The 21,970-nt window shown below is 39.0% G+C and overlaps 2 protein-coding genes across 7 annotated transcripts in view; both read left to right on the top strand.

The window, feature by feature from the left end:
- LOC137090888 (pleckstrin homology domain-containing family G member 3) overlaps positions 1-9,635 on the top strand; it is a 112,843-nt gene extending 103,208 nt beyond the window's left edge. For 3 of the 6 annotated variants that reach the window (XM_067454879.1, XM_067454880.1, XM_067454878.1), the window contains exons 16-19: positions 1,789-2,151; positions 3,050-3,154; positions 3,397-4,783; positions 7,935-9,635. In XM_067454879.1, the coding sequence (XP_067310980.1) occupies positions 1,789-2,151; positions 3,050-3,154; positions 3,397-4,783; positions 7,935-8,683 (2,604 nt within the window). In that variant the 3' untranslated portion in view covers positions 8,684-9,635. Of the gene's footprint in view, positions 1-1,788; positions 2,152-3,049; positions 3,155-3,396; positions 4,784-7,541; positions 7,895-7,934 lie in introns of those variants that run through there. The other 3 variants (XM_067454881.1, XM_067454883.1, XM_067454882.1) reach the window with 3 other exon arrangements.
- Positions 9,636-15,011: 5,376 nt separating this feature from the next.
- The window catches only part of xgb (x globin), a 77,158-nt gene continuing 70,199 nt past the window's right edge, over positions 15,012-21,970 (top strand). Inside the window, exon 1 of the mRNA XM_067454884.1 lies at positions 15,012-15,359. Within this exon, the coding sequence (XP_067310985.1) occupies positions 15,187-15,359 (173 nt within the window). The 5' untranslated portion in view covers positions 15,012-15,186. The remainder of the gene's footprint in view (positions 15,360-21,970) is intronic.

The following is a 21,970-nucleotide window of genomic DNA, read 5'->3' as shown; positions in this document are numbered from 1 at the left end:
TCAAAAAATGTCTGATTATAAACAATGTTGAAAAACGCTTTTGCTGCTTAATTTTTTGTGGAACCTGTTTGTTTAATCATTCTTTGATGAATAGCAACCCTCTACACACACCTTGGCAATTGAATTGCCATTGGCTAATAATTATTTTTAGTTTACTTACCACACTGATATACTCTATACACCAATCAGGCATAACATTGACCATCCTCCTAATATTGTGCTGGTCCCCCTTTTTGCTGCCAAAACAGCCCTGACCTGTTGAGGCATGAACTCCACTAGACCCCTGAAGGTATGCTGTGGTATCTGGCACCAAGATGTTAGCAGCAGATCCTTTAAGTCATGTAAGTTGCGAGGTGGGGCCTCCATGGATCGGACTTGTTTGTTCAGCTCATCCCACAGATGCTCAATTGGATTGAGATCTGGGGAATCCGGAGGCCGAGTCAACGCCTCAAACTCGTTGTTGTGCTCCTCAAACCATTCCTGAAGCATTTGTGCTTTGTGTCAGGAGCATTATCCTGCTGGAAGAGCCACAGCCACCAGAATACCATTTCCATGAAAGGCTGAACATGGTCTCAGCAATGCTTAGGTAGGTGGAGACCCAAGGTTTCCCAGCAGAACATTGCCCAAAGCATCACACTGCCTCCGCCGGCTCGCCTTCTTCCCATAGTGCATCCTGGCGCCATGTGTTCCTCAGGTAAGCCACACACACACACCCGGCCATCCACGTGATGTAAAAGAACACGTGATTCCTCAGACCAGGCCACCTTCTTCCATTGCTCCGTGGTCCAGTTCTGATGCTCACGTGCCACTGTTGGTGCTTTCGGCGGGGTCAGGGGTCAGCATGGGCACCCTGACTGGTCAGCGGCTATGCCGCCCCATACGCAACAAACTGAGCTGCTCTGTGTATTCTGACAGCTTTCTATCAGAACCAGCATTAACTTCTGGAGCAGTTTGAGCTCCAGTAGCTCGTCTGTTTGATCGGACCCCATGGGCCAGCCTTCGCTCCCCACGTGCATCAATGAGCCTTGGCCGCCCATGACCCTGTGGCCGGTTCTCCACTGTTTCTTCCTTGGAGCACTTTTGATAGATACTGACCACTGCAGACCGGGAACAGCCCACAAGAGCTGCAGTTTTGGAGATGCTCTGACCCAGTCGTCTAGCCATCACAATTTGGCCCTTGTCAAACTCGCTCAAATCCTTACGCTTGCCCATTTCTCCTGCTTCTAACACATCAACTCTGAGGACAAAATGTTCACTTGCTGCCTAATATATCCCACCCACTAACAGGAGCCGTGATGGAGAGATCATCAGTGTTATTCACATCATAATGCTATGCCTGATCAGTTTTATATGTATATTATTCCACCAAATCAACTTTTTCTTTGTAATTTTTTTTCTTAATGAATAAAATATTTATTATCTTACTTGCGTATCATGTATTTCCACAAAAATATGAACTGTTTTCAACATTAATAATAATCAGTTTCTTGCGCATCAGATCATAATATTAGAATGATTTCTGAAGAATCATGTGACACTGAAGATGGAGTAATGATGCTAAAATACACAGGAATAAATTACACTTTACTATATAGAAAACTGTTATTTTATTGTTACTCTATTTTTTTAACAAATAAATGCAGACAAATCACATTAATGGGAAATATGCTGTGCATTTATGAAATAAAGGCAATACCGACTTAACTGCAGCAATAGTTCAGACAAAAATGGAAGTTAACATTTTAAAGAGCGCCCATTGACATCCCATAACTTTTCTGTGACGCCCAGCATGCGGACAGCGAAGGTACTCTATTAGTGGATAAAGATCGTCTTTCCATTCTGCCCTCTACCAACGTCACGCCATTGAGCTCAAATCCAGAACTGAAGGCTGCAGTTCCTGGAACGGTTCAGAATGCACAAGATCTTGAATCTAGCTCAGGCTCGCTGGATGACGTCAAGGAGAGGACACTTCTTCTTGAAGAGGAGGAAGAGAAAGAAAATACAACAGAGGACAGGATAGGAGGAGACATCGGAGAAGAGGAAGTTCTGATGGGGGTTGAGCAGGTAGCTGACTTTGCCAGTTCAGTGTTGGCCGCCATCTCCTGCTGGCATTATAGGGCCAAGGCTTTGCTTTTTGATCAGATCACAACGGTGAGGCTCTCTGTCTCCTATTGCTTTCTATTCCCTGTTCATAACCTGGCTGCCACCACCATGCTATCAATCACATTCCCATCTGCTGGTTTCTGCTTGTGCACCCACAGTTCTGATGCTCTTGAATGTTGCATGAATCATTGCATGGACATAACAGCATGTGCGTGTGTTTCTTGTTTAACACTCTGCTCAGTGGACACTTGACCTACAAATTGAAAGCCATCTTCAAAATGTGATTTTCAAAACATTTCATTGACGGCTGTTTGAGTGAAGAAATATTCTTTCTACCTAAATGCATGCTTTTAGATCACTGAGTCAGATATTATTGTATTGACAAATCTTGCATTGCTCTTTATGGCGGGTAATATAATTTTGTCCCATGTCTCAAGAATCAGTATTATATTTCATTACAAATGTGTAAAAATGTAGGTGCAGAATGCATTGTGTACATATGATGGGGAAGTTACAGCGTGTTATTGTTATTAAGATCCAATGCATAATAATACGGGACGTCGGGTGTCTCAAAGTGTTTTTGCACTTTTGCACAACAATGAGATTTTTTTTGTTGTTGATTGAAGTTTGACTTCAAAGGGAAATTTAACTGTCAAATTTTGGGGGTGGAGGTCGGATGGCTTGCCTTCCGTAATTAAATTAGACAAAGGTTCCTGTTTTATTGTGTTTTGTTTGATGGCACACAAAAGCAATTTCAGAAGGTCAGTTGTCTGTGGTAAAACATTGAAATGCATGAATGCTTTTAAATGAATTGCAAATGTTTGTAAAAAGGTTGAAATGTTGCTAAAGTACACCCTGAATAAATGGCATCTGGCGGCTGTGAACGCTGTCATTCAGTAGATCTTTTTTTCATCTGTTAAATTGCTGTAATTTTGTGTACATTTAGGACAGAGCAGATTGTTGGGAGAACTGGCCAATGAACAAGAGCAGCCAGACACCTTGTCAAGAAAAGCCTGATGATAGAAATAAAAGTTTGACTCTCTTTGGACAGGTAATGCCATGTATTATGAACCTAATAACACCACTTTTGGTAATTGGCTAAATGTAAACAAGAGGAAGAGGGGGTTTACAAAAGCCCAGCTGTCTCTCAAAGCTAGATAAATTGCACTTGTTCTTTCATGCTGGCCACATGGGAAATTGATGATTGAATTAAGTTATCTTCATATCCTCTTTTTCTTATCTTCTTCATAGCTTCCTTTAGCAATAACTCTCTTTACTCTGTCCACTTTCTAGAGCACAACTGGGGAACAGAGTTCACAGAACACAGTTCCTCTCAGAGATTCAGAGGAGATGAGGATTGACCAAATAGATAAATATCCAGAAATGCGTGGGACAATAATGGCAGGATGCCACACTGATCCAGAGATAGTAGACCTCAATAATGGAGGACGAGAAATTGGAGAGAGTACGAAGGACAGTGTGGATTTCTCATTCACGGAGGAAGGGACAACTCCATCCAAAAGTAATGTGCAGAATATGGAGGTAGATGTCAATGTTGGACTCTTGTCTTCATCCATGTTGGACAAGGCAAGTGAAGGCAGCCTATCTCGAAGAAGTAGTCTAGGACTTGACGGGTCATTTGACTTTGACTCTGACTCTTTGAAAGGTAGAAAAGACAGCTTGCTTGGTGGCGGTGCCGAACCCCATGAGAAAGAAAAATCCCATGGATTTAGACGGTCCACTTCAGAACCATTAACAGAGACCGTTCCTGAGAGCCTGTTTATTCCAGACCAAAGACCTCAAATGAAACAAGACACCCTTTCCAAAAAGGACCAATTGCTCATACATAAGATTAGACACTACTACGAACATGCTGAGCACCAGGATGCAAGCTTTGCCATTAAACGCAGAGAGAGCCTTTCATACATTCCTGCGGGTCTAGTTCGTGGTCTCCGTCAACAACTCAATGACCTTGCAGACGAAGATGTGGCATTACACAGGAGGGGGTCTTCTGTAACAAAGCCAACTTCATGGTCTGTCTTTAATCTACCAGGCTTGGACGATGACAAGAAAGCAAAGGACAGCTCTGACTTTGTGGTTCCTGCAAATGGCAAAGAGTCTAGACCTCAAAATGGGAATGAGCAATTCCAGTCAGCATCTGACATGGTGAAGGTGTGGCAAGACATGGAAGTGGAGATAATTGGGTCTTCTGAAGAGCATCAGGACTTGGAGAATTCCCAAATGATTACACCTGTACAAGAGACAAAAGCAGAAACTAGTAAGGTGAGCTCTGATAGTGGACTTGGGGAACCTCTACTTATATTGGAGGAATCCGATGAAAGCTCAACCTCATCCCCAATCAACGACATCTTAAAAAAGGACGAGATTCAAGAGTTTCGAAGCCATCCAAGCGAGGATCACAAGTTCCAAGAGCGCCACAAGGTCAACCACCCTCCTCTACCAAGGGTCATCTCTTTAAGGTCTGCCAATGAGGATGACCTCATCCTTCAAGATATGGAGAAGATGAAAAACAAAGTCTTCCAGTTGGCCAGGCAATACAGTCAACGTATCAAAAACAGCCGGCCAGTAGTAAGGCAGAGACCAAAGATCTCAGAGAACCATTTTACGCCCAAGTACCTGTCTTCGGTCATGGAGGAGAGACCTCTGGGAAAGGAGAAAGGTGGGTGTAGTGTCTGAGTTTACACTTTCTTTTCCAAATTGACTCACTTTTACCGTATATACCCCAATATAAGACGAGGTTTGTGTCCTAAAAATAGGCTGAAAAATGGGGGGGGGGGGGTCGTCTTATATTCGCGTTATAGACAAAATCGCGGGGGAAACACTAGAGGGCGCCAACACAATAGGCTACGTAATTAGTGACAGTGAGGGCCCTATCTTGCACCCAGCGCAATTGACTTTGTACACCGACGCATGTGTCATTCCTATTTTGCACCCGCGCAAAGCGCGCTTTTCCCTCCACAGAAGCACGTCGCTAAACTAGTGAATGAACTTGCGCTCCCTGGGCGGTTCAGCGCAAAAAAGGAGGCGTGTTCCGGCGCAAACAATCCCTGGAGCTATTTTGCTGTTCCATTAAATAATTGCGCCACTGACCAGAAAAAACCTAGTCTAAAGTCAGCGGCGCGTTGTGCGTTGTTCATTATGTTATTTTAAGGGCGCATGCTTGACCATAATGTATAGCGTGCACAACGCGTGTACACTTGCTCATGTAATCTACACAGATGCAACAGTTATTTTTGCAAATCATAAATTGTTACACTAAAAAAATATTAACACATTGTGGTGTGCCACGAAGATGTGAAAAAATAGGCATAAATCTAGCTTACAAATTATTCAGGCTAATTGTAGTTATTAATGTAGCCCTCTCACCAGTAAATATGGCCTATTATGTCTAGGGGACCTTCCAAAAGACACTAACTTGGGGAGAGGCACATTTCTAAATTATTTAATTTCAGTTAAACACAAAACCCAGATCTTCAGATACCACTATAAGTGTCAGTTTAGTGTTTTAACAATTTAAATTGGAAGTAATTACAAACTGGTGTTCAACAGTTCACAACGTAAATCTATGATCTGTAAAAAAAAAAATTACCTTACCACTTTTCCTTTCCTCCCCAGGAAACCACAAAAAAATATTTAATGAACAATAAACATTTGTTTATTAAACCGGAACTCTTTTGATTCTGTTTTTTTTTTCCTCAAATGGAAAATAATCCTTTCAAATGGAAATCTAAACAATGAAATCACAATTCACATCAAGTCCAGAAAATCACGTTAAACCCCCCCAATGTAATGAGTTCTACCCAGCTGGGATTTTAGTTCAATCGTTGGCGCGCTACGTTGGAGCTCTTTGTAATTTGACACCACATTGAATACTCACAAATCCAGAGAAATGACAACTCGAGGAAATCGATCCGGGTCCAGAATAAGGAAACACATAGAAAGGAACAGCAGTAACCTGGAGCCATCCAGCGATGATAATAAAGATGTCCCAACGAACTCCATCCGCGAGTGAATCCCGATGTGCAGCACTTAACACAACACACACAACAGCTGTGCTCTCGCGCTGCGATCAGTCAATCTTCGATGCACGTTGCTCACTCACTTTAGATCCCTTTCCAGTTCGCTCCACTTTTCAAAGTACCATTAACTTCCTTCCCGAACATAATCTTGCGAATACTCAATGCCAATAGTTCTTTAACGGTTGTAATTCGTTAAACTCTGTCAACAAAACAAACTTTTTCTACGTTTTCAACACACTATATGCAAAGAAAGGGTTTTTTTTTCTCTTGCAATACGTTGTTTTCTAATTCTCATTCAACTTTTTACTATCTTTTTTTTCCCACGAGCTCTCTATTTTCCCCACAAGCTCTCAAGTCCCCACGAGCTCTCGAGTCCCCACGAGCTCTCTATTTTTTCTTCCTCATCCCGCCCCCTTGAACTTCAGGGGTCACCATCAGAACACTTCATTGGATAAACATATTTCCACTAAAATAAAAAAACACTTTGTGTGATGTTCTCCTACATTTCAACTGCAAGACTTTTCTTTAAACATTCAACAAATATGAATCACATTGAAAATTACTTAGAGAGATAGTTTCTTATTTCCAACAATATGAATCCCCATTCCAACATTCAAATACTCATTCACATGAGCTAATGACTCTTTTTTTTCTTTTTATAAAACTCTTCTTTTCAACAAAGAAATAAACCTCCATAAAAAAAAAATATAAAAATAAATCCTTAATTTTGGAAGGGCTCTACATTAAGGATCAGACCTGTTTGCCCAATAGTGGCAAGACATATGTATGTAAGGACATCTGACAAATGTCCATCAAGAACCAGGAAAAAAAATCAACTGAAAAAACTGTTTAACCGACGCCTGTTTAACCGACGCTATTTTGGGTGGGTTTCTCCCATCCCCATACAACACAACTCTGTCTTTCACTGCTCTTACAAGAACATCCGTCTCCTCGGCTGTGAACCGCTCCTGGCGTGCGCCTGGTAAATACGCCATAATAATAGCAATCCATAATGGAACTTGCGCACCTGCTTTTAAAGTGAATGTTGGATGACAGGTCCGTTTTATATTTAGGGTCGACTTATATTCGGGTATATACGGTACTTGAGGGACAATCCCCAAATTGCAGTTAAGTTTCTTGCCTGATGCCGATAGTGGTAATTGTTTACTACTTATTGGTTACCAATGCAGACAATTGTTATCTATCAAAGACATAAAGGCTTGAGACGATTACTATATAGAGATGGATCCGATGGCGCATTTAATGGGAAGGAATGTGTAGGATCCATTTTGAGGTTGTGTAAAGAGGTGTGTCAATTTAAATCAAGTTGTAATAAAGTGGGTGCTTCTCAATACTCAAATTGATGCTTCCTCGTTTCCTTGCTCCTCCATCCTCCAGCCCGTGACCTGGAAACCGATCTAACTCAGCCATCTTGAAGAACATCTCAATTCTCTAATTGCATCACGAGGAATGAGGAGCGGGGAAGCTTCCTGAGGAGTCATGAGTGGGGATATGTATCCTTCCCTCGCATCCTAATGGGGTGGAGCTAAGACGCTAGGAAAGGAAACGAGGATGCACAAGTTAGAAATTAGAAGCTCCCATTGAATTGGATTTCCAAAAGCACAAGTGCACTTTCTATTAGTCAATGGATTCCTACTGAGTTTGGATTGCATGATTGAGCAAACCCTTGTGTAATTTCGCGCCATTCCCTTTAGAAATCAATTGATTATCTGGCATAAACTTTGTCGAATTTTTCAAAGCAGCCTTTAACCACTGTTCTTTTGTGCATAGGGATGCCTGACAGGACGCTGTTGCTGACCTTGGATGAGCAGGACTTTATCCCGGACTCTAAGACTACTAGTCCAACTTCCAGCCTCTGTTCTCCTGGAAGTCCTCAATTGCCATACTTTTGCAGATTATATGAGAGACCACAAAGTCCAGTACAGACGGAGAGCTTCCACTGGCCAGATGTCAAGGAGTTACGCTCCAAATATAACACCCATGGCCGAGAGGACGTATCCGCTTCCTCTCGTCCGTTCCCAGTGGGTCGTAGTAATTCTTTTCCAGAGAGAGTTCTGGACAAGGAGAGGTCCGGAACATCACGTTCCTTATCTTGCTCATCCCCTTCCTGCATTGTCACAGTGCCTATATGTACATCCATGCATTCTACATGTTCCAGCAAGACTCTTGACGCTGAAGGTTTGCCTTCACTGTGTCGAGTTAATACTTTAGATTTTGATGTGGGGACACCACATGAACCTGAGCCACCGGACAGTTGTTGTGACACTGGCCAAGATACCCTGTCCAGCCTAATTGTAGTCAAAAGGGCAGCAGGAGGTGAGGACGTTCATGCAAATCAACTAAAATGGGATGCTGTTTCACAATCTGAACTTGCAATGGCAAACAGTAAAGAGCAAAACTTAAGTGCATGGATGGATGGAGGTCACCCACCATGCTCATTTGAAAAAGCGGAGAACAGTCAACATAGTTTGGTTAAAAACCTGCGTGAGAAATTTCAGAACCTGAGTTCTTATACGTGAGTCTTATAGAGCAATATTTTAACTCCTAACATTCAGAACCTTAAAATATCTTAAAGCTAACCTTCTGTTCTCCAAAACATGTAATTTGGCCACTGTTTGAGAGGCATAGTGAACAAATGTCCAAAGCAACTGGAAGAGGAATGCCTGAGGACCTCAAGAGAATATATTTATAAAATTTGCATTTGTAAATACATGTATATTAGAATTGTTCTGCATTATTTTGTGCCTATTTCAATGAGATGTAAACATTTGTTAAAGGAAGCTGACTGTGGTACTGTCATGTTTTTGGTAAAACGTTTAGAAAAGTGGTTAAAAACACAATTTTTCTCTCGGCTATTTTGAAATGGAAAGCAATAAGGAAGAATATGCAATAGCTCAGTGCATACATACTATGTTACAAATGCACCTGTTCTTGGTACACACAAATTTATGTTATCAGAAAAGTAAAAGCACTGCAATATTAAATGCAATGTGTTCTCAATCTGCACTGCCTGATGTCTCTTCACTGTTTGTGTTCGAGCACTGACCAGAGGAAAGAGGCTAATCTCATAAAGATATCATTCACTAATGAGGAGAAAACTGGAAATTATAATCAGATTAAGCTCGATGATTTATAAAGACTGATGTCTTTCTCAAAATGATCGGATAAGTCATTTGAGCACCATTAATGAACAGTCACAGAAAGCCTCTTCCTCGCTGTATTTGGGTAAATAGTCTCGTTTAATGGGAGTTGTTATTTGCTGGGTTTGGTTGTATTTTTCTGCCCATTGGTTGGTTTGATGTCACTGTTATCTTGTATAGTTAATTCTTTTATTTATTTAAATTGGTGTAAATATAATTCACACTACCTTTGTCAGCTCAGCAGTGATGATTTGTAAAAAATGTTCATTTCATATTGCAATTTTTCTGTCATACTACATTAAAAGAAGCTTTCCACAATATAATCATTTCTCACATCATCCTGTTGTCCTTTATTATCCTGTTCAACATGTTTCTGCATTTGTTGGGGGGGGGGGGTCATGTTTTAAAATCTAAAATTAATACATATTTTTTTATATAAATACGTTTCTTCGTTTTTTAATTAACTATATTGATATTTTGTTTCTGTGATTCATCTTAACTAATTGCCATTAAAACATATATATAATATGTATTTTAGCTCCAAATTAATGTAGAAACAACATAAAAATGTGTTTATTGGAACCTTTTTATCTTTTTAGGCCAGTATCACTGATAGTAATACAGCTTCTGATGTCTCTATGAAATAATATTTAATTCACACTTAAATGAAAAGCTTCAAAAAATATTACTTTTAATTTAAGTGAATAAAAAAAAAATCCTCACATTTCATTTGTACCAGTGCTCAAGAAGTAGGAAAAATACATGTTATCAGATTGCACTACATACATTATGAATTATATATAGATTAACCCTTATTAAAGGTACTGAAGTTATTTAGTCAAGAGCAGAGCATATTTAAGTGAGCAATTACTTTAGTTCTTTACATTGTCATTATAAGTGGTTACTGTCACTTTAAAAGATCTTCCGCTGTCGCACATGATGCGTAGCCTCACCCCATCTCACACACATCTCATTTTCTCACACCTCTTTAAACTCATTTAAGATGTTATTTAACTTTTTAAGGCTGCTCTTACGAAGAAACTTAACAAAACTGGAATATTGGCATAATTGTGTGTGTTATTGTTTGTTAAAGCGCAAAATAGAACTTGAATCTGGGCGTTGTGTGAGTTTTTCATACAGCACATTCTCTTTGTCTTGTCGCTCTTAAATGGTTTTAAACTCGTGATCATATAATGTAACAGTCAGGGGATTACAGAAAATAAATATTTACCAGTGGAGTCTTCTCTCGTTTTCTTATATGGTTTCTACTAATGATGCTTGATTCAACTTCCCGCGCCCTGCGCAGATATCAACAGCGCAACTAGGTTGCCAGGTCGAGGCCACAAAGGGTTTGAAATTTGTGCAATGTGTCGATTGTATGAGTCGCCGTTTCATACAAGATCTGGCAACTGAACAACCTTGGAATAACATATTTGTGATTATTCAAAGAACGAGGTTTGGGCCATACAAATTACGGGAGATTTCCGGGAGAAATTACAAAACGGGAGGGGGGCGGGAGATGGGTGTGAAATACGGGAGACTCCCGGCAAAAACGGGAGTGTTGACAGGAATGCCTGGATTACATATAACCCATTGAATGAATGGAGTAAAGGTACATTACGTACATTATTGTAATGACTGATGATTTTTTTGCAAATGCTTTTATCTACAGTGCCTTGCGAAAGTATTCGCGCCCCTTGAACTTTGCAACCTTTTGCCACATTTCAGGCTTCAAACATAATGATATAAAACTGTAATTTTTGTGAAGAATCAACAACAAGTGGGACACAATCATGAAGTGGAATTAAATTTATTGGATATTTCAAACTTTTTTAACAAATCAAAAACTGAAAAATTGGGTGTGCAAAATTGTTCGGCCCTTTTACTTTCAGTGCAGCAAACTCTCTCCAGAAGTTCAGTGAGGATCTCTGAATGATCCAATGTTGACCTAAATGACTAATAATGATCAATAGAATCCACCTGTGTGTAATCAAGTCTCTGTATAAATGCACCTGCACTGTGATAGTCTCAGAGGTCCGTTTAAAGTGCAGAGAGCATCATGAAGAACAAGGAACACACCAGGCAGGTCCGGTATACTGCTGTGGAGAAGTTTAAAGCCGGATTTGGATACAAAAAGATTTCCCAAGCTTTAAACATCCCAAGGAGCACTGTGCAAGAGATAATATTGAAATGGAATGAGTATCAGACCACTGCAAATCTACCAAGACCTGGCCGTCCCTCTCAACTTTCACCTCATACAAGGAGAAGACTGATCAGAGATCAGCCAAGAGGCCCATGATCCCTCTGGAGGAACTGCAGAGATCTACAGCTGAGGTGGGAGACTCTGTCCATAGGACAACAATCAGTCGGATACTGCACAAATATGGCCTTTCTGGAAGAGTGGCAAGAAGAAAGCCATTTCGTTTAAAGTTTGCCACAAGCCACCTGGGAGACACACCAAACGTGGAAGAAGGTGCTCTGGTCAGATGAAACCAAAACTAAACTTTTTGGCAACAATGCAAAACGTTATGTTTGGCGTAAAAGCAACACAGCTCATCACCCTGAACACACACCATCCCCACTGTCACACATGGTGGTGGCAGCCTCATGGTTAGGGCCTGCTTTTCTTCAGCAGGGACAGGGAAGATGGTTAAAATTGATGGGAAGATGGATGGAGCCAAATACAGGACCATTCTGGAAGAAAACCTGATGGAGTCTTCAAAAGACCTGAGACTGGGACGGAGATTTGTCTTCCAAAAAGACAATGATCCAAAACATAAAGCAAAATCTACAATGGAATGGTTCAAAAACAAACATATCCAGGTGTTCGAATGGCCAAGTCAAAGTCCAGACCTGAATCCAGTCGAGAATCTGTGGAAAGAACTGAAAACTGCTGTTCACAAACGCTCTCCATCCAACCTCACTGAGCTCCAGCTCTTCTGCAGGAGGAATGGGCAAACATTTCAGTCTCTCGATGTGCAAAACTGATAGAGACAAACCCCAAGAGACTTACAGCTGTAATCGCAGCAAAAGGTGGCGCTACAAAGTATTAACTTAAGGGGGCCGAATCATTTTGCACGTACAATTTTTCAGTTTTTGATTTGCTAAAAAAGTTTGAAATATCCAATAAATTTCGTTCCACTTCGTGTCCCACTTGTCGCTGATTTGTCACAAAAATTTACAGTTTCATATCATTATGTTTAATGTTTCATGCATCTGAAACATGGAGTGGACCACAGTGTGCTGCGGAGCTAACAGAGACTTCCACCATCAGCTGTTTTCTGTCCACCATCAGCTCTGTTTCTGTTCACCATCAGCTCTGTTTCTGTTCACCATCAGCTCTGTTTCTGTTCACCATCAGCTCTGTTTCTGTTCTGTTTTCTGTGTTGGTTGATTGTTTGTAGTATTCTATATTTTTACTTGTTATTCATTTTTTTTGTTGTTATTCCCCCCCCCCCCCCCCCCCTTTGTTGCACTTTGAGATTCTTCGGAATGAAAAGTGCATTATAAATAAAATCTATTATTATTATTATTATTATTATGTTTGAAGCCTGAAATGTGGCAAAAGGTCGCAAAGTTCAAGGGGGCCGGATACTTTCGCAAGGCACTGTACTTACAGGACATTTATTACATGGACTGTCTCTCTAAAAGCTTAGTTCAAACATGTCACGTAACACGAGAATGAACCTCATTGGTTCTGCTGAAGCTCAAACTTGATGCCTAACACGAGAATGAACCTCATTGGTTCTCGCTGGAGCTCAAACGTGCTGCATAACACGAGAATTAACGTCATTGGTTTTTACTATACATATGTTTTCAGTGGTGTATACCTTACCTATCCCTACCTCTTCATGGATCGACATTTTATCTGGTAAAGTTTGATTTATATGCTATTTTATATATGATTATTGCAATGCTACTATCAATTAGCTATGCTTCTTCGCCTGTGTTTTAAAACTAATATTTTGTATTCTTTCAGATGCTAATAGCGCCCCCTACTGTAAAATAGTAGTGAAAACATGGATTGTTTGAAAATTCTGTCGGATCGAGGCATTGTCATAATAATAAATTATATCAAATTCTCTCAGTGGTGGCTAGACATGTGCCGATTTTCGATAATGCGATTTATCACGATAATGAATATGCACGATATTGTTATCGTGGGCACTTTAAAATATCGTAAATAATAATTTATCAACAATTTATAATTTTTTTATAATGCACTCAAGAATACTTTGCCCATCAACCGTATAAATGCTCAACACCGCTGTATTCGGCGTCAAAGGGACACGCGCTCAGATATAAACAAGCCCAACGTGTGTTTGCACATGACTGAACCGGTGAAGGAGACGCGCTGCTGAAGTGCCGCTCAGTGACAGCAGAGGGCGCTGATGAACGGCAGAATGCAGCGGTTACCCCGGAAACCAGCAAACAAACAAAAAAAACGCGTGTAGTTTTTAAAACAGCCATTCGTTTTTGTAATCTCAATGTTGTTCATCACAGCACCAAATACTTAATACTTAAAGACTTAATAGGCTATTTATTTTCAAATTTAAACATTTTATGTTTTAATCTGGACTTCAACATGCCCTAATAATTAGAACTGTTCTAATGATTTGTTATTATTCAGTATAACTTTGAGATACGACTTCATTAGTTAACATGTTAATTCATTATTACCAAACTGACAATGAAAAATACTTATAAAGAATTAATCATTCTATGTTCATTTCTTAGTTACTTTTTAATAACATTAAAATCAAAATAACTTTTTTAATGGACCTAAGATAAAACTAACAATGATCAGTATTTCTGAACTAACATTAACAAAAACATTATACTTTCTGTACCAAATGTAGCTATTGCTCAATCTTAGTGAATGCATTAAATAATGAGACCTTATTGTAATTTGTAAGCCTACCTGTTGTTCTTTATAGCCTAATTCTTTTGCACTTTAATCTGTTTGAAAATTGTACTTTTACAGCTCTGAAAAAAATCAAGAGACCACATAACACTGATTTCTCAATGAGGGGTCTCTTAATTTTTTCCAGAGCTGTATATATTTTTGGTGCATTATTGTATTTAAACATTCAGTTATTTTTGTTCTTACAAAAATAGTTCTTAAAGCTGTTATGCTATGGCAACACTTTTTTTTTGCAACTTATTTCAATATCGTGATAATATCGTATATCGTGATAAAACTTCATCAATTAATCGCAGCATGGAAAATTGATATCGGCACATGCCTAGTGGTGGCAAAAGATTACATCTGAAGGTTCTTATTTCTGATTCAGATATGAAATGAAAGTATCTGAATGATCATCCTGCAAAAAAATGAATTTCTTACTTAGTAGTTTTGTCTTGTTTCTAGTCAAAATATCTACAAATTCTTACATTATTGTCCGGTTTTGGGAAAAAAAGAGAGTTTTTGCTTAAAATAAGCAAAATAATCTGCCAATGGGGTAAGAAAAATAATGTTTTAAGATTATTGTGCTCACCCCATTGACAGATTATTTTGCTTATTTTAAGCAAATACTCTCTTAATTTGGAGTTATTTCCCCCCAGTTATAAGAATATATTTGGACTAGAAACAAGACAAAAATATTAAGTAAGAAAAGCATTTTTTGCAGTGCACTGTTTTAAAGCAAGTGTTTGAGGATCTCACTCATGTTGTGATGATGATGATGATGATGATGATGATGATGATGATGATGATGGACTCCTCCCCTCCCGGTGAGCATGTTTCAGGTTCTGAATCTCTCACTGAAGGTCTGATAGACATGGAGAAGCAGAGCGACACCGACAGCTAAAGACACGCGGTTAACCAACCAGCTGACTGAACACTAACCGGGTTTACCGGAGGAAGTTCGGCTCGTGTCAGGATGGGCTGCGCGATATCAGGATCCGGATTGACACCGGGAACACAAGAGAGCCGAAACATTGAGGACGCGGAAGGTCCGGTGTGTCTCACCCCGCGCCACATTCACCTGATCAAAGAGTCCTGGAAAGTCATCCAGGAGGACATCGCCAAAGTGGGAATAATCATGTTCGTCAGGTGAGTTTATTCAGCTCACGTTTATTAGCGCTTTTCACAATACAAGAGCAGCTTTACAGAAAATGCGTGCGTTTCAATTCGTGATGTCAGTTCACAAATATCAACGAGAAAACAAATCATGTTCCACCACGTTAAATATGATATACAGATAACTATTTTTAGACCTGTTGATGCTTCACATCAGCTTAATGACTAATTTTGACAACATATTGATATGATACGTTATCTATCTATCTATCTATCTATCTATCTATCTATCTATCTATCTATCTATCTATCTATCTATCTATCTATCTATCTATCTCTGGGGTGTTTTAAGCATTGTTTGGGTCAAATATGGACAAAGCAACTTTTGGGATTTAAATTTAAAAACCTAAACCAATATTTAAAAAATTAAACCAACTATTGGATTTTCCCATATTTGACCTAAACATGGGTTAAAACGCCCCAGTTTTTATCCAACCATTCATGCATCTCTATCTAGTTAATTAGAAAAGTCTTTAGAAAAACTATTGAACATTTCCACAATTCACAAACAGAATATACCGTTTACCACACTGATCCTATAGAAGGGCAAGTTTTGTCACTAGAAATCTAATGTAGCCTATTCCTATTGTAATGCACTACAGCCTATTTAATGTCTAGATTTATATTAGCCAGTTTTATAAACCCAAGAATCACATTTACTTAAGAATAAAAAATAACAGTGCTATCTGTAAGTCACACAGTTGTCAATCACAATGGTAAAATATTACACAGACAGAAAATCAAGTTTCATCAAAGTTTCATTTCGCTACGGTTTGCAACGAAAACTGTTTCAGATTAATATTTTCTACCACTTTTTACTAATTCACCTCAAATTAAATCAAGTCCCGCCTCTTGTTGCATATCCTTTGAAAATGTCACATTACGAAAGCAGAATGGCATTTCACATTGACATTCGTGTGTGTGTGTGTGTGTGTGTGTGTGTGTGTATGTGTGTGTGTGTGTGTGTGTGTGTGTGTGTGGACCATCAGGGTAGGGTCTAGGGCAGATTACAGTGGCAGAATCCTTCCTAAACATATAAACATTTGCACTGTAGACGAATATAATGCATTTTTCCTCTTGGTTGCGTTTTTAATGCATCTCTGGCATCATAAAAAAAAAGTACCATGTGCGACTGAAAAGTAGAATACTGAGAAAAGTGCAAACGTAAAAGCTGAATCAGGTTAAAATAATGATTCTGAGGCAACTTTCACAGTCTCTCGAGAGATGATGCTCATATTACCATCAGGTGGACCACAGTCACACTTTCTTTTCAGTGGTGCTGAATTATAGACTTTCTATCTAATGGCAGGCACATACTCTACACATAAGAGCATCTTCAGAAAGAGTTTTTAAAGCTTCATTGATGTGAGAATACACCAAATGTCCAGGTGATGCCTGAGAGCTGTCGTCTGATCTTTTATTGATTGCTATATTAAACCTTTATTAGCAGTGCTCATTATTGTGTTCTCTGTCTGTGATTGTTTGCTAATGTATTGGTTTGTAATCCGACAGCTGCGTCGTGACCGAAACATTAGCTGAGAGAACAAGCGTCTCTTTCAGCACTTTGTCAGAAAGGGCTTATTATGGACTGAAGTCGTTATTTTCCCGGTATCAGTGTTAAAAGCGTTGATGTATCCATCAAACAAACACACTGCAGAAGTTATAAATCTTTACAAACACATTAGGACACATTAATTTATCAGCAGAATGAACATTTGCTGCTAATGTAACACATTCATTTGAGGATGCTGCAGTTTTTGTGGTTGAAACAGCTGCTATAATGAAGATAAGACTGCAAATGAAGAACAAACTATCTCTCAAAGAGTTTCACATCACAGAAATGATGAAGGGACAGACCTGAGGAGTGTCTGAATGAGATTCGTCGGATCCTTTCTCTTCACTAATGTCACCGTTCGTCATGTTTGAAGTCTCAGTGTCATTGAATCATTCTTAGTTGATGTCAGAAGTCACACTTGACCCTTGAATTCTGGGTATAACCTTTATAGTGCACGTCAAATTGACCCTATGGATTTAATATAATTCACCAAAAATCACACTTGGGAAAAATAAATTAGCAAAAAAACATTAATGCTTTAAAGCTACACTGTGTACTTTTTTTGTTTATTCTTAGCTAAAAACAGTTAGTTCGTTCCAAAATATATGTGCTCATTAATGTATATTTACTTCTTTCAAGTAATAAAGTATTGTCGTAAGTTTATAATATGCCATTGAAAATACATACGGGTGAGGGCGTAGATTTGGTTAAAAAAAGTTACCTATATATATATATATATTACGTGTATTGTTATTGGATAATTTCTATCTAACTAATATATATATATATCAATCAACTTTATTTATATAGCGCTTTTATAATCACGATTGTGTCAAAGCAGCTTCACAGTGTCAAACAGGATAATATTGTGACAAAATTAGATTTGGCTGTACAGTCGTACTGGAGTAAACAGTGATGTTTTTTTTAATTTATTTATCATACTTATTTATCACACTTATCTTATTTTAATTTATCATATAGCGACAATGTTGGCAGATCAGTATTATAGTTTATAAAATTAAATAAGACCTAATTTATACATTTTTATTTGTATAATAAGTTGAATAACTTTAATCATATTTTTAGTGTCCCCAACTGAGCAAGCCAAACCAAAGGCGACAGTGGCAAGGAACCAAAACTCCATCGGGGCATGATGGAGAAAAATAAACCTTGGGAGAAACCAGACTCAGTCGGGGTGCCAGTTCTCCTCTGGCCTATTAACACACCGTGTAAGATTATTATTCTGGCAACCTTACAGGTCAGAAATCATATTAGATCGGAATATTCAAAATTTCAGGGTATCACGGAAGAGACAGATTTATTTAGGATGGGGCGTCGATTACACAACAGTATGAATACAAGAAAGATCGGAATTATTGCGCCGGAGACGGGTTTTGAGCATGTCGTGCCAGTGAGGCAAATTCGGAGGAGACACCATTTGACACGGCTCAGCAGACACTCCAGGATGCGTATATAACACAACTTTACAAATCTGCTCTTTTTTTTTACCCGATCACCTGCTCCGCTCCCTCTGCTGACTTTTCTACTCTGCTGGTATATTTACCTCGAATCTGTTATAAAAACGTGTTAAGAGATTGTATACCTTATAATCATATGAAATTTGTGTATAATCACTCATAAAGTTTTCTTCACTCATAGTTTTTTTAATTAAAAAACAAATTAAGTATTGAAACCTCCAGTAGGGGCAGCGATTCACTGTTTAAATGAGTGAGCCACTAAAATCGTTCATTCATCCAATTCGTTCAGAAGTCCGATTGATTTAGGAAGAAAACAAACACCGATGTGAATACTTTTGTCAGTGATAATTACAGACACTATTGAAAAATTAACTATAGTCTGATTTATTATGATAAAGTCATATTTGATTAGGAACAAAATTATTGTTACAAAATAAATGAATTCTTTTTTCATTTGATCTACTGTGATTTTCATGTTGAAATATTGGGGGGGGTTGTAACTGATGGACTTGAGTATTGGGGGGGTTACCCCCCCCCCCCACCCCCCATAAACTATGGCCCTGCATACGGGTGAGGGGTTCGAATGCCGGTCGCCATGTTGCCCCTCCATCTTGAAAGTACAGTAGCCAAAGAGGGACATACCCATAAATTCAAGCTTCGCCTTTTGCGTTTTAACAATGGCACCGTGTTGAATGTGAAGAGGGGGATTGCCATGTTAATCTTGGACTAAATCGGCCACCGTAGGAGTTAAAACGAAATCAGAATTGAGAGGAACAGAAAATAGATGGTCATAAACCTTTTCACCGCTAGATGGGGGAAAATATCACACAGTGAAGCTTTAACATTAGTAGTTCCCACACATTACAAAAGAAATGAAAACGATTATATTTACCAACTTTTTCCCCAACAAACAGTTTCGAATGGAAGCTTGTTTCCACCACGGTAGAAAAGGTAAAGTAAAAAAAAAGGTAATTGCGTATTTTTAGGAATGACCACACAATTACATGAAATAAAGTCTGAATTGTGAGAGAAGGTTGAAAATGCCTTTTATGCTTTGGTATTCTGTGGTTGGGAGCAAGCTTGCTTAGTATCGTAATTTTAAACAGACGAACTGTGGAAATCACTTTCTCTGTGTGCTTTCCTGAAGCTCTAACAGTGGAAATCTATTGCTTGCAACGCCAACCTCATGGGTTCCATTCCCAGTAAATTGTATGTCAAAGTAGTGCAATTTTTTCCCCCAGATAAAATCGTCTGGCAAATGCATAAATTTAAGTGCTCTCCCATCGAACTAAATATATTCTAAGAATGTTTTGCTAACATTTCCTTTAAGTTTTTGTAATGTGTTTTCGTGCATGTATCTTTAAATGCAAATTAGCCGCTTCTCCTATCCAGAAGAGGGCGGGGCCTGTACAGCTCGTGCCTCGCATATTCTGCCAAAATCAACAACATCTGTTTGGTTTTGATGATCATATCTATTGTGTTCACATGACACCGCAGTTCTTCATCATGAAAGTTTATAATCTGCATATCATTCTAAACTTCTTATATATGGTTTTCTGAGCGCACACACACCTGAAGCACGTGGACAGAAAGCTGTGTGTCAGACGGATCGTCCTGTGAGTATTAAACTCAGTTCTTTTACATGTTATCAGAGGTGGACAAAGTACACAACTCTATTGCTTGAGTAAAAGTAAAAGTACTGCTGGTCAAATATTACTCCGTTACAAGTGAAAGTTGTACAAATAGATTTTTACTCAAGTAAAAGTACAGAAGTATTTGTTTTCAAAAGTACTTAAGTATAAAAGTAAATTTCCTTTTTTATGCCAACGCATTATTGTATTATAGTTGTATAAATGCACATTATGCCATCATGGTTTAAGCCAGTCAGTGACGCTCCATCTGACATACTAGCAGACGACTAACTTAAACTCATTTAAATACTTGTAGAAAAGTTACAAAGCTCTTTATAAAGCGCTGTCACTTTAAGAACGAATGCACGGATCCAATACACTGATACACATCTGATATTCTCACAACTTTACTCTTCTCTTTCTCCCAGACGTTTACATTTTTAATATTTTATAAGACATGCACCAAGTGTATGCCAACTAAACTAATCTTGATTTTTTTTAAAACTGACGCCGCATTCACACGGGGCGTAGGCGTTAACGCTTCCCATTTACTTTGAATGGGTGACATCATCCGTTGCCGAACTGAATTGTGGGTTCCGTCGCGGCGCTTCACTCGCGTTGCAAGCGGCAGAAGTTGAAGATTTCTCAACTTTTCAAGCGCCAGCGCAGGCGTCATCCAATCAGATCGCCGTATGCAAATATCCTACAGCAGACGCTAGCCAATTGCGTTCATTACAGCTCCGTGAACCATCCAGACCATAGACCGTTAAAAATCCAGACGCAGCTCCCGGACCACTACGTGATATTCTTCCCGCTGTCGGCGCTTTTTCAGGATTTAATGTACTTAACAGCTTCGTGCACCTGTGCAGTGCGCTGACAACAACTACACGGGCAATCGCACTCACACATACAACCAAATCGGCATCCATTTCGTCTCACAGACTAGCTGTCATAAAAAGGCGCTTTTGTGTGTTGTGTTTTTGTCCAAGCGGAAAGTTAATGTGATTGGCTGTTGTCACTATGACGATCGCGTCAGCACCCAGCTTCAGCCACGCCCTCCGTCAAGCGTTAACGCCTACGCCCCGTGTGAATGCGGCGTGAAATATACTTTCAAAGTATGGCTATGGGGGCATACACTGTGCCTAAGAACCGTCTTCTTCCATTTTGCTATGAACTGATCAGTGTTCAAAAAAAGTTGGGGAAATGTTTATGACCCTATAAAAGTGATTCCTGATAGACTGTCTGAAACAACAACAACAAAAAAAACTTTTAAAGATGGAAAAAATCATCCACTGACTTTCAGAGCTGCAACAGAAACGACTTTCGACCTTGATAGAAATGTAGTGGAGTAAAATGTACGGTATTTGTCTTTCAAATGTAGTGAAGTAAAAGTAAAAGTATCCTGAAAAAATAATACTCCAGTAAAGTACAGATACTCAAAAAGTGGACTTAAGTACAGTTCTCAAGTAAATGTACTTAGTTACTGTCCACCTCTGCATCTTATTACTCTTAACGTTGAGTGTGTTTCACAGTTTATGTCAAAAAGCAGTCGTGGGCGGGGCCAGAGCATATGTGACGTTACATTACATAGAAACTGCAAAGGGCTTTTTTAAGACACTGATTATCATTTATTGGGATTCAAAAAAGGAGTGGGTGGATTTTTTCCACTATACAGTGATTGTGTAGTACACACACTGCTGACACACATTTATGTTCAAACACCATGTAAAAGTACATTTTGCATAATAGCTCCACCTTTAAGTGATTGTTTTCAATATTTTCCTTTTTTTTATATATATTATAACATTATTTTTGAATGTTTCTGAAAAAAGTAGACCTTTGAAGCAGCACTTGGCAACTTTTGCTCTCGGGGTCCCCCTACAGTTGGGAAAAAATAATGTCCTCAGCTACTGTCGTAAG

Source organism: Pseudorasbora parva, chromosome 10 (genome assembly GCF_024679245.1).
Source record: "Pseudorasbora parva isolate DD20220531a chromosome 10, ASM2467924v1, whole genome shotgun sequence".
Lineage (NCBI taxonomy): Eukaryota > Metazoa > Chordata > Actinopteri > Cypriniformes > Gobionidae > Pseudorasbora > Pseudorasbora parva.
Note: the sequence above shows the minus strand (reverse complement) of the source record. Positions and strands in the feature narration are given on the sequence as shown.